Source organism: Erithacus rubecula, assembly GCF_903797595.1.
Source record: "Erithacus rubecula genome assembly, chromosome: 1".
NCBI lineage: Eukaryota > Metazoa > Chordata > Aves > Passeriformes > Muscicapidae > Erithacus > Erithacus rubecula.
Window position 1 is genome coordinate 46,112,091 of NC_136658.1, and position 14,210 is coordinate 46,126,300.

At 37.7% G+C, this 14,210-nt stretch overlaps 1 protein-coding gene across 5 annotated transcripts in view; it reads left to right on the forward strand.

Moving 5' to 3' along the window:
- The window catches only part of NALCN (sodium leak channel, non-selective), a 224,209-nt gene that overhangs the window by 173,050 nt on the left and 36,949 nt on the right, over window positions 1-14,210 (forward strand). For all 5 annotated transcript variants that reach the window (XR_013776097.1, XM_079319725.1, XM_079319724.1 and 2 more), the window contains one exon: window positions 7,808-7,881. Coding sequence is in view for 4 of the 5 variants with exons in the window: in XM_079319725.1 (XP_079175851.1) it covers window positions 7,808-7,881 (74 nt within the window). In the remaining variant the exon portion in view is untranslated. The remainder of the gene's footprint in view (window positions 1-7,807; window positions 7,882-14,210) is intronic.

The window sequence follows — 14,210 nt, forward strand, 5'->3', positions numbered from 1 at the left end:
GCAGACATTAGTTTGCTGTGGAGGAAAGAGGCAGTGAGGGATTGAGTTACAGGAAAGCCCTTCTGTCTGAACCTTCTACATTACTTTTTCTTGCTTCTGCCAAAGAAGATCTCCATCTCCAGGCCCTTCAGTCTCCTCCATCCACTCACAGGACTCATTCACAAGAAATGATTAAGAGAGGATCACTTAGATATAGAGAGGATATAGAGAGGATCACTTCTTTCTAGTGAAGGCAAGTGCATGTGCTTGTCCAATCAGAAGTAATAGTTTTCCTGATCTCTCCCTTGAAACTCCCTGTCCATATCTTCCATTCCCAGTCCAGCCCAGCCTGGCAGTCCCTTCTTCCCTAGAGTTTCAAGATCCCCAGCTGAAAGTGTGGAGAGGAGCCTTCTCCTCCAGCGCTGTACATCCAGCAAAATATATAAAAGCCCTGCCTCAGTTTGGCCAGGAGTCCTCAGTTCCTCCTGTGCTCTTTCTTTATCAACTTTTCACAAGGTGTCCCTGACTCCTGCACTGACTTGATAGAAAACAAAAGGAATCAAACCTATCCAAGGCTGCACTTGCCCAAATGATCCGAGGGATGAATTGCCTCTCCTATGAAAACAAGTTAAAGAGGATTTTTCAGCCTGGAGAAAGAAACTTCTGGGGAAAACTTAGAGCAGCATTTCAGTAGTTGAAGGGGGCTTATAGTATGGGGACAGACTGTTTTTTACAAGGGCCTGCAGCAATAGGACAAGGTGTAATGGTTTTAAATTAAACAAGGGTAGAATCAGGCTAGATATAAGAAAAAAAAAATATTATGACAGTGGTAAAACAGTGAAACAAGTTTCTCAGCAAGAAGGTGAGTTCCCCATTCCGGAAGAAAATCATTTTCAGATTGGATGGGGCTTTAAGCACCCTGATCTAGTTGAAGGTGTTCGTGCATATTGCAGGGGGATTGGATTAGATGGTCTTTCAAGGTCCCTTCCAACCCAAACCATTCTATATTTTTACAAAAAGTCTACCCATTAAACCTATGAAAGTTTAAAACTCAGGTATACCAAAGGGGAAGAAAACCAACCATGTATTATAAGGCATAAAAGAGAGGGATTCTTCTCCTTCCCTGGAGCTGCTCCTGCATGTGTCTTAGATGGATTATCCCCCTTTTAATCTTTGGAGATTTTATGAGTGCTAATATTAGCCTTGTCCATATTCTCAGACTTAATTGAAAAAGGCTCTTGGTTATGAAAAGACATGTAGATTTTCCAGACCAGTAGTCAGCTAATTAGAAGAACCTTACATACCTTAAGAGAGAGGGAGCAATCAAGGGATACAAAATAAATCAAGGTTATTTCAGGTCAATGACTCCCAAGAGTTGAGATTATGCCCACTTCTCATTCTAGACATCTGATCCAAAGGGACAGCCTTTGTGTCCTTGTGCACTTATCTAATGCTAGAACCACTTTCTTGGCTGTGTAGTGAGCCTGTTTCTTACATAGGACAACCTCACAAAGGGCCAGATTTTCAAAGTCCAAATGAAAATACTTAGTTCTACTTTGAGAGAGGGAAAAGGATTAGTGATCTCTAGAGCTCCCTTGTAATTGCAGCCTTTATGCAAAATTTTCAAAAGAGCTTAAGAAATTCCCTGCTACCTATAGGATTTAGTAGTTTAACTTGCTTAAATTTTTGTGAACATTTTGTTAGGTATCAGTTTGGCCTTCCATTAATCTTCATGTGATTTTTCTCACTCTCATTTTCAAAGAGTCCAATCTCTTCAAACCAAACATACATTGGCAGAATGTTGCTGAAAAAATATTTGCATTTGAGAGGCTACACAGAAAACTCCTGTGGGGATATCCTATTTTATGGATAGCTCAAGCTTTGAACATATTCTTCCCAAATATTTCCTTCCTTTTTCATAAAAATTATTCTGATACTTTGCTTATTGTACTGACTTTTCATATTTTCCTTAGAAGCTGTACATGTTTAAATAACAGTATAATACCTAACAATCTGTTCATTCTGCAAGTATACATAAACCATCCATTGGCATACAACAAATTCCAAACTGAAACAGAAGCTTTGGATGATTTTTTTTTTCCTTCCTTGGAATTTCTGGCACAGCACAGCAGACTATTCCCATATGGTCCTGCAATTGCCTATAAAAATATTATTAACAACACTAGGCCAAAATTCCTTATTTCATATAACACTTAAGGAAGTACCTTAGAAAAATGTACTGCATGCACTGGTTTTTTTTGGTTTTTTTTTTTACTGTCAAGCAAACATTTCAGGTATTCATATTTCATGATTTATTTATGACCTTGTCTCACGTTGTGCTCCCAAGCACCCACCAACACTTGTCTCTTCTGCCCTCTTGAAGTAGTTGAAGAAAAAATCATACACTAAATCACTGCAGATTTTACCTATTGATAGCATACAATTCTTTATCAAATTCAAGTTGAAAATAATTGTTTTATTTTCTGAGTTATGGACACTGCAAATATGTTGCTAGAGAAATACATCACACCTTAGTAAACCGAAATATACAGCGTTTCTCAAACCATAAAACCATTCAGCCATGTCTTAGCTGGTATAAATTGGCATAGATCTTCCTGAAATCAGCAATGCTGTGCCTGTACATCTAGTATGTCAGACTGGTCCACAGTCATTTCCTGGCACTTCACAAAGATATTTTCCTGTGTTGCTTTTCTTTTGATTTAATGCCAAGGATTTTCTTTTTCCAGGGTAGAAAGCCTGGGTTTTTTGAATACTTAAAATAAACATTATTATTGATAATGCCTGCAGTACCTTTTCAAAGCAGCGGGTGGCACTTGCAGAGCAACAATGTTCTGTGATTTAGCTTATTTTACAATAGTTGCTTTGTCCTTGTCAACAAATGGGATTTCATGGCATGTAGCTTTTAGACCAAGTTCACTCTGACTGAACTGAATTATTTTGTCTGCCTAAAGTTTGTCCTGCCAACAGCAGCAGAGAAGGGTATCAACACTTGTGGAAGAGAAGCACTACCTGCAGATTTCCTAATTCTGTGGTCATGTCTGTGTAAACAAACTCAAAGAAATGCGAGAACCAAGACATAAGCTTTATTTATGGTTTAATAGCAGCACACTATATCCATCTAAAACCTTTTCATCCAGGAAATACTACTGGGATTTGCTGACCTGCCACAGCAGATCCTTGCAGTTTAAAGTAATGTGCAAGAGTTCTTTAAAGCGTGTTGCTGAAAACATATTTTAAAGTAATCAGATGCTGTTAGGAGATTTCAAGACAGTGTCATATGCTAAAAGATAATGTTCTTTAGCAGAAGGCTATATGGCACTGTGGTTTCTGCATGAAGTGTATTTATAGGTGGTATAAAGCAGCAAATAAATAAATAAATAAAGGCTAATAAAGATACACTGAGGGTGTCCTCACAGTACAGCACAATCTGTAATAAAAAAACCCAGCAGGCTAAACGGATATACCCTAAAATAACCTCAGTAGAGTGTACTGTACTTATTTAATTTCACATTGTCTGATTGACTAATGTCTTTAGTATGTTAACACTGTTTATATTTCCTCTGCAACATTCCAGAACTCGGCAGGTATCACAAGTTTTAATTGCCAGCCTCATTCTACACCAGCATGAGGCATCTAGACATTATTAAACAAAATACTGATCATCACCCCATCTTCTGTTTGTACAGTCCCATTGCATTTGCCTGGTGTGCTGTGCAAATTTGGAAAATTAAATGGGAAGTAGTTTACTTCATTTATTGAATATAGGAATAAGGATGCATATTTTAAAAATCTATAGCAATGTTTGATTTTCTTCAGCATGCACATTGACATGTGTATTGCTATTTTACTGACTACCGACTCCTTTGAATATGATAAATAGATCAATTGTACTTATATAAAAATATTTTCTTGTACTGCTTCTTCTGAATATTTTTAACTCAAGATAAATTCACCAATGTTGTGCTGAAGAAAGGGCTCCTGATTCCTAAGGAAAAATGAAGACCATTGTCTTCAAGAGTCATAATCCTTGGAAGTGCCTAGGTTGTTTTGTGAATTCCACTTTGGACCACTGAGATCTCTAGGCACCAAACTCTAGAATCTTATATATGCCTATGTATTCCTGGATTCAATAATAAATACCTGACTCAAATGTAAGTCACCAGACAAACACAGTCCAGACACAGACAGGATTGTAAAAAAAAACGTTCAAAACTTCACCCAAGGTGCAATCCATTGAGTGTGCTTAAGCCAGGGTCAGTGCCCAAGGATGTCCTGTCTCAGCTGCAAGTTTCACAGCTAGTCCTGAAAAAAAGTGAAGGAAAAGTAAATGCACTCTGCACAAATAATGTGGTGCAACACCCTGTTCTCATACCTTTCTCCACTCCTATGACTTCTTAGGCATGGAGGGGGAGCCATATGAGGAGCAGCTGGGGTCACTTGGGTCTCTTCTGCCTGGAGAGGAGGAGAGTGAGAGGAAACCTCATCACAATCTACAGTTTCCTCATGAGGGGAGAAGGAGGGGCAGGCACTGATCTCTCTCAGTGGTGACCAGTGACAGTATCAGAGGGAATGGCCTTAAGATGTGTCAGGAGAGGTTTAGGTTGAATATTCTTCACCCAGAGAGTGGTTGGGCTCTGGAACAGGCTCCCCAGGGAAGTGATCACAGCACCAGCCTGACTGAGTTCAATAAATGTTTGAACAATGATCTCAGGTACATGGTGTGACTCTTCAGGTGTCCTGTGCAGGGGGAGGAATTGGATTTCATGATCCTCTGGATCCCTTCCAAGCATATTCAGTGATTCTGTGATTCTATTATTAATTTGTTCAAGCATCACTAAATAAAATTCATGAACAGCTTTGAAAATGCAAACAGAACCCAGTCTTTTCTCTCCCATCTCAGAGGCTCCAGACATACACTCCTTCCTACAGCTTCCTTCACCTCTCTGGCTGATGCACCTCTGGCTGTGTATCATAGTACAGCACTGCTCTTGCACATCCCCAGCAGACAGCTACAGTGAAGGCATCAAGCACAGAGCATCAAACCATTTCCAGCTGGGGTGGCATAGGGATTTAGCAATGTTTTTATTGCAAAATATATGCTACTGTCTGATTTGTTAGTCCTGCTGTCTAGAGCAAGGGTTCAGCAGTCTTTGGTAGTCTGTAAGTAGCTCTTGTCCTAAACCTTCCAGCTCTTTTACTTTAGATGTTCTTATTTTTGCTGGCACTGGGAAGCTTAACTTCTGGCTTGTGAAAGCACTGATTGCTCGGTGTCTTTGTGGAGTATTTGGAAATAGACTCCTCATTCCTGCTTTCCCAGGGCATGTTTCCTTGTTGATGACCTAGGTGAATTTCCTTGTTTGGGTCACAACCTTTAAGGCCAAGGAGTTCTGTCACCTGATTTAAACATTGGAAAGAAGTGCTCTATGACAGATAAGGAGCTGTAGAAAATGTCAAGAAAAATTTATATGATTCAGCCTTTTTTACTGAAATCAGATGAGCAAAAACTAGAAAACTGGTAGGAAATTAATGTCCTATGTTTGAAATCTTTTCCATTTTTAAGATGTTAACAAGAATTGTTACTAGAAATAAATAAACATCACACATTACTAGGTAGCACACTTTTTTTCTTTGATGTTTCATGTAGTTGCAATTATTCTAAAGCATTTATTCATAACAGGAGAAAATAACTGAGACAAAACTTCTGGTTTTCCACCCTCATTATTCTCATAATTTTAGCCATAAAAAATTGTTAACTAGCATCTCGTGAGATAGATCCTTCTGTGATTTAAAGGCTTTTTCTGCAATTCTTATAAGGGAATAAAGGTTACACAGGACTCCACTGGCATTAATTTTGCTGACGTTAGAAAAAGGAAATATGTGGAAGAGTTGCCATTGTTTTCAGCATTATATCAGATGTATCTAAATCCATAATAAAGTATAATGCTGTTAAATTCACTAAACCTGTGTCAAGATACTGCAAATGAGTTAGAACCTACTCAAATGTGTTTCAATATATGACGTATTTATACCTACAGGATATTTATTATAATGGTGTATTACTTCCCTGTCTGACCATCCAGGAGCCCCTTTGGCAGTCACTCTTGCATCACCTGAGCTGGTGCCAAGTCCCCTCCCCAGCTACACACCCCACAGTCACACCAGGTTTCCTCACCAGCTCAACCCCAGATTTCCCAGAATCCCAGACATCCAGATCCTTAAAATTATTTAATCCTGGTACAATAACTGAATAACAAGACAGCAGCTTGAGCTGGGTGCCTCCAAGGAGAGACCCTGAGAAGGCACCCCAGGCATTTATACCTGTACAATCTAGGCAAGCAAAAGCCTGGGGTCATCAGCTCCTGCCATGTCTTTGAGTGTCTCAGCTCCCCGTGGCCTTTGTTAGGCAAAGGGTCATCAGTTCATGGCCTCTTGCACCCCCAGAGCTCAACCTGCAGCTCACACTGCAGCTGCCTGAACTGGATGTATTCCTCAACAGGTATAATCTCATATTAGGATTTTCAGTTAGTTTTTGCCTTAACCATATCCAAGCAGTAGAATTTTTTCTTGTTTATATTCAAATATTCAAGGAGTTTATTACTCTTTCTGTCATCTTAACTGAAATTCTAATACCTTGTTTTCCAAATTACATTCTGAGGTGTTGCATACCTCATTTCCATTTTCAAGTTGCCAGTTGTTTAAGAAATCCAAAGATTCTCAAAATAGGGGTGTTTTCAAATCATCTGTGTTATTACTTCTACAGGCTGTACAGAGAAGAGATAGGACAGGAGAAAGGTTAAAGGGGCCTCACCTGTAAAGGCAAGGGGTAGGAAATAGATTGTAGCTTGCTGCTACAGTTGTGGTTTAAAAAGCAGTATCTATTCTATTAAGCACAGTCGGTATAATTAGAAGTTTTTTAAGTATTGTCTAGGCTTCTGTTTCTCTACAAAGTAAGATCTTACTCTGACTCAGAGTCAATATGAGTCTTCAGAGAAGTTCTGGCAAAATTATTTGTCAAACAACTCTGGATTTGAGCTAGTTTTAGAAAATTTAAAGAACATGTAAAGAAATGTGCTTAAAGATTCCATTTCAGATTGATCAAAACCAGGACACAGATTGCTAAGAGTTTCCAAATCTCTCTCAACCATTTTCTTCAAGATCACGATCTCCAAACAGTTGACAGATTTAAGTCTCAAAATGTGCCAGCGGCTTTCTGTTCATCACAGGTGCAATTCCTGAGCTAAATTCTTCAGCTGTGGTTTGCTCCTTGATTTGCCATGTTTGTTAATCACTTGCTTGTTTTTTCATGTATCTCAGTCCTTTCATTTCACATTCAGGAAGTCCTGTTCACAAGAAGATTCCTAAAACACTGTTCATGACCAGAAGCAAGCATAAGCATATTTTGCTCAACACATTTTTTCTCTGCATTTGTGGGGGGAAAAGGCATTACAATGATACATCTGAGCTTTCTTTGCTGGCTCTTTTGTGCAATCAAGGCATCTCCAGAGTATGATCCAGCCTAGTCAAAATCCAAAGTGGAGAAGGAGTAGCAAAACAATATGATTTGGCCAATTGGAGAAGAAATGTGTAATAAAGCAAATTTGTGCTAGCCAGCAAAACTATCTGCTTCTTTCCACATAGAACTACCTGAGGATTGTGAGTAGAAGGCCAAAAGATGTACATAAGAATTTTGGTTGTTTTCCACCATCCTTGTTATGCACTCAGCATTTTAGTATTAAATTGGTCTGTCATATACATATTCTATTTTAAGACAATTAAAAAGCATCCTGTCTTTTTCTTAATTTTATAGCTCCGTAAATCTGTTTTCAGCATCAGAGCAAGAAACCTTCTGGAAAAAGAGACAGCAATCAATAAAATTCTAAGGTAAGATTCAGATGGGATTTGATATTGTTTTGACTGTCATCTGATTTCTCACAAACTTGTTTATCACAAATATTCCTGGATGTATAATATTCATAATAGTTTATCCCTTTGTAGTACATCTATTGCCTTCATTATCAAAGATAAATTGGTGTTTGGCTATTTTATATGCTTGAACAGCAAAAACAGAGGGATTGTACTTCTTCAGTATATATTTCAATTGTATCATGCAGTAGTATCATGTTCCAGCTCTTTTCGCTCCTTCCTTCTAAATTAATCAAAATGTGTTTGTTCATAAGGGGTGTTATTTTGACTAAAAAATTCTATCCTGGTTCTTGCAAATATCTGCACAAAAATGTTTGCAGGGATTGCTAGAAAGCATAGACTACAGTTGGTCATATTCTAAGTGCCAAATAGACAGTGAAGAAGATTTCAGAACCATGACTTCTGTAGAAAGATTTCCAGAATGTTTTAATAATGGTCACTCCTTTTGGTATTCCATATCAAGTAACTTCTCAGGACCATAAGTGTATAATGCAAGCCTAAGTCTCCAAGACCCATTCCTGAAGTTATCATTTAGGTAACTCTGTGCTGCAGTTTTTCATGCCACAGTTGGTTTTACATTAGAATGACTGTTCTCAGTATAAGGTGAGTTAATAATGCAATTTATAGGTCACTGGTTTTATATTCGTGTTTGCTTTTTGTCAGTGAGGTCCCAGGTAAATACACAGTATTAATAGGAATACTGTTCTGAAAAATAGAAATAAAGTTAGAGAATGTTTTATGAGGAGCAGTGAACTAGGGGTTCTGTGTGATTTCTGGACTGAAGTTTCTTGAATACCATTTGAGAACTTTTGCAGCTCTGGTTCTTTCTAAGGCTCTATAAGAATACAGCACAGGAGAACTGTAGAAATTAACATCAAACTTCTTCTGTCTTTAAACCCATCTAGTGACAACATAAACAATTACTAATTCAAAGGATTACTCATTGTAAAAATATTATTGATAAATTTAAATGCAATAGCCTAAGTATTCAATCTTAACAAAATTTAGTGCACTATTTGTAAGCATTTCTTTCAGTTGTGTACCTTGATTTTATAGGATTTACTGTTACAGATAGATTTAGCAAAATACTTCTAAAAATACATGTTTAGATACAGGCATCTTGGCAGTATTTCAGTAAACATTTGTAATGAAATTCTGTGTTATATGAGAACTGTGAAATGTTATTGGCACCTCCAGGGTTCCACAAATGTCAGTTTGTTTGGTGTGTTTCATACACTGTATGCAGAGGAAAACTGTTGACAAAAAAAAAAAACCTACTTTTATGTATTCAAATATTTTTTTTAAAAAAAGAACTCTGATATAATAGAAGCTCCATTCTTTCTTAGATAGGAGAAAAAAAATAAATTCTGGAAATTGGAGTTCAGAATTCTCCCATTAGCACAGAACTTTCAACTTTTCAGGAGAAGTCTAAAATAATGGGAGGAGAATCTGAGCAAACCATTGTTTGGACTTCACTGAGTTCTCAGAGATGCAAGGACAGAACCAGAAATCATCCTCCCAATTTCAATCCTGCTGAATTCCACTTGGTCCGTCAGATCATGGCTTCTGCCAAAGTCTTGTATATAAAAGGATTTCTTATCAATCACCTGAATTCCTCTTCTGAGGCAGAAGAATAAACTTTTCATTTACTAATATACTATTTTATTTTTAATTATCTATTTATTCTGTTAATTTAATCTACATTTACTGAGGTTTTTCCATTAATTTCCTGGATCATCAGCAATAAACTTTGAGGAACACAGAGAAAAGGAGGGAACTTCTGTCAAATAAGAAAAACATGGATCCCATGTCCTCTAATACTTTCTTGAGCTGCTTTTAAGTCATTTACAAAGTGTCTTACAAAGTCTTCTCTCTCGTGAGAAGAAGAAGAAATACTGCTTATTGTTCCTTGTTATTGACTCAAAATTGTTAACTGAGCTCTGATCTAATGACACTTGCAGTGCATCTGCTCCAGCATAAGAGGATTGTATTTATGGTGTATCTGTGGGCAAACTGATAGAGATGCCCACAAAGGGCTGACTGGTCCTGAGCACTGCCAGTGTTTCCATGTTAATGACAGTGACAGCTGTCCCCATTGAGGCAGGGGAATTTTACAAACAGGAAAAGAACTGATAGGATTTGCAGCTGAAACTTCAGATTCAGTTTAAATAATAACACAGGAAAATTCAAACTCTGAACCCATGAGAGATTCTAGTTCTTATTTTTACTTTAATTATAAATTCTGTGAACTCCTTCGTAAAATTAGGTGACTCTCAGCTTTTCAGAGTATCTGACAAAAAAAGAAATGGCATTTATGCCAAGAACAATAAGAGATAACTCGGAATATCCCTTCTGAAAAGATTGTTTCTAGCACAATTTTAATTTCTGTCTACCTGAATTAAGAAGCATTTTTCTAAAGCAATAACTCCACATAGTAAGGCTGCCTGTGGGCATATTCACCTTGATTAAATTGATGTGCTGAAAGGGAATTTGAAGTCTATTCCAGCCTAAGTCCACCTCTGCCCTTTCCCCCCTCCTACTTTTTGAACCTCACCAATTTTTTTTTAATCAAATTATGAATGGTTCAATATAATCAACTGTATGGAAGGACTATGCACTACACATAGGCACCTGCATGTGTCTCTAGTGCCTCCTTCTCTCTCCAAACTTCATTTTTCCCTTTTATATGCTAAACTGCAGCTTGATATCTTCTTCCCCAAGATGAGGAAGAAGGACATTAATAGTCCTTGACCACCAAGAGAGATGCACTCAGTCGTAGGTGTCTCACCTGCTCACCTGCAGGTGACATCAAAACTGCTGTCTTGGGTGTCTTTGTTTACCTGCAGCTTTCTTGCTGCACCCCCAGGGAAGTGTCTCATTTCTGAGCATCCTTGTTTAGAGGCCACCCTTCACCTTGTCTCCTTGAGGCAAGGTGCAATTAGGCATGGGAGCCAAGTCAAGGATGTAGCAATGTAGGATGTGTCCTACTGTCCTGGTACTTTGATCAGGGCTTTGCATCAACATTGCCAGTGGCAGAGTACAAAGGCCTTAAATCTTCACATAAATCCATTCTGAGGTGGGGACTTCAACCTTGAAAAATGAAAAATAGTACAAGTGAGTTAAAGACATTTAGAACAACATTTTCAAAATGAAATCCATTTTAATAGTACCTCTGAATTGCAAAGAGCACCATTCCTTTCTGAAAATTACAATGCATTTCCCTCAGCAGCAATAACCACTTCTAGCAAATTTACTTTCTCCTGCATATCTTCAGTGCTTCACACTTTTTCTCTCACTCTGTGTTGCTGCAAGTTCTGCTTTTACTCTTGAAAGGAAGTGTTGTGCCTGTGATTCTTCTGACCCTCATTCCTACCTTGGTCATTACCTGCAAATGGGGTCTAGTCCTTTATTAGTCCCACTGGCTTTCTGAAGTAGAGAGAGCAGAGCAGGTCCAGTCAAAATGTTGTGTGTAAATCACTTCTCTCCAGTGCTGAGGATAAGCAGTAAACAGCACAGAATGGTGGGGAAAATGAGCAAATTAAAAGTGATTTCACATAGCCCAAAGTATAATCAAAATATCAATGGTGCAAAACCTGATTCTGGTGTGCATTAAACTGTGCTTCACAGAATCTGCACTCCAGAGAATGGTTGAGATTGGAAGGCACCTCTGGAGGTCATCTTGTCCAACCTTCCTGCTCAAGCAGGACCAGCCAGAACAAGTTGCCCAGAACCACATCCAGACACATTTTGCATATCTCCAGGGAAGGAGAGTCTACAACACATAGACAAAATATATATTGTGACAGTTTGGGAAACCTTGGGTTTTTTCAAATGGGCAGCTTTTTATTTGCTTTTCATTACAGCTATAGTCAAACCATAAACTGATGCTAGGGGTGTAAAATAGTATTTTCAGTGTCCTAGATAAGATTTGTCTGATGTGTTTCCTGGTCCTGAGGGAGCAACATAACTCATGCTTAAGTGGTACACTCAGTTTCATAAACAACTAACTGAATGAAGTGCATTTATCTTTTGTTTGCAACTGAGAATGCTGGGGGGATGGGTGGGGGCAAAGAGAAAGAGGGGGAAAGAATTGCTTGAATTAAGTGTCCTATTCTGGTTTGTTAATATGGTAGAAGATAATTCAGACTTTGTTCATACAAGTATTTCTGAAAAATACAGTGATTTCCCAGGAAGCTATAAAGTTTATCTCTAAATAAATAATCTCTCTGAACACTAGTACAGAGAATGAGCACAGATCTTTTCCAATATAAATGATTCTGTAATTCTGTGATCCTAGAAGATGTACTTTTGGTATCCTTTATTGGAAATTTCCCTTTGATAAATAACTGACTTGTATTTGTTGATTCTGACTCACAACAAATTTTTTGGCATTTATTTTATTTTTTCTCTCTTAAGAGTATGATTTCTTTCTTCATAATTTTGAGGGTTTGACTCCATTCATTTCACAGAACAAATGCTCAGGGTAAGTACTGTTGATGATTGTTGTCATCCCTTGCAAAATCCAGACTTAGTCACCACCTTCCTAAGTTGCTACAAGTGTACAGCATCTGGATTTCACCTGCCTGATGCAAACATAAACAAAAAGAAATACTGGAATGCACGTATCCATTGGAAAGAAGTTACTCTGTTTAATGGGGTTTGTGCCAAATAAACACCATGCTGTGGATCACTGCAAAGCACAGTTGTGAAGCAGAGTTCTTGGGCTATGGAGTCTCCAACACTGGAGGTATGGAATTGATCCCATTTTGAGAGAGGTGGTAGACTGGATAGCCACTTGAGGTTTCTTCTCCTGCATTGCTTTTATTGATTCTTCTACATTCCAATAAAAATTGGTATCATATAAACATCTATGAGAAGAGAAGCTAAAACAGCAAGGAAAGAATGATAATCACAATAAAAATTGCTAAAGGAAAGAAAGTCTCCTACCATAGCTCAACTGCCTGAGCAGCCACAAAAGAAAATAAATTGCTATGTTTTTTTTGCTTTAGAAATATAAGTAAGGAAACAAGATAAAACATGGAAAAGAACTTGACTTATCCACGTTGCATTAATAATGCATTTTATTTCACCAGACAGATTCAAATTTCTTTTAAAAATAGTATATTTTCCCAACAAAGAACAGTAGTGTAGATGTGGTGAAAATGTGCATTGTGTTTGCTATTTAAAAAGTGCCTTACTAAATGAAATTTATAAATGAAAGAATCACTACAACACCTCTCAGGTGGATTCCCCATGAATCTTAGGCTGTCACATTTAACCATATATCCCAAGTTATATGGAATTATAATGAGAGTATAGAAGGATTTAGTAAGGACAGAGAGTCCTAGAAAGTGAAAACAGTGCTGAATGATGCTGGTAACTGCACTGAAGTGCACCACACTACTGAGGCTTCAGTGAGCGTGTTTCAAGGAGAACAACAAAAGTACATAGCAATATATGCAGTTACTACAATTACAGCAGAAATACTCACTCATTAAAAAACCCCAAAGCAATGTTATACTGGAATGCAAGATGGGTGAACACTTGTTGTGGAAAGGATGCCTGACTAGAAAATCCAAGCATGAGCCACATGATTACCCTCTGCAAGAGACCTCAGAATATTCATGAAAGGTATAGTATTTTGAATTATTCATCAAAACTTTTAACATTTTACTTTTGGTCAAAGAATGTTACTTGAACACTCTGTTCATGACTTATTTTTCAGGAGTTCCAAATCATGAAATAGCTTGAAGGACTTCAAAAATGTGGCCCTCCTAATCGGTTGCAGGTAATGCAAACTAGGTGGTACAAACCACATGATATCCCAGTATTGTCTTGTTCTGTGTGATCTTCATCTGGCTTTCTGGTTACCTAAGAAATTGCATTTTCTCTTTCAGGATATTTTATTACATATGCAGTTTTCAAAGCAAATTTGGTGCATGTGGTTTGCAGCTGATGAACTGTGTTCAGAATTCTGCAAGGTGAACACAAAGTCCAGAAGCTTGACATATTTTGTCTCTTCTCCTTTCTTTCTTCATACCCTCCTTATTCCTCCACAAATGAAAATAAACCTAATATTTCAGAAAGCAGGTAAAGGAGGATGAAAAGGGCAATTTTAGCTAAAAAGGATAATTTTGCCTCTGTTGTTTAAAGAAAAGTCAAAAGATTCTGACCAGCTACAGTTACATAAAAATGTATGAAGGCAAGAAAAGTGTTTTGTAAAAACTCCACTTTTCAAACCACATAGGACTGAATTTTTAACCCTGTGGGACGTTGATTGTGCCTGG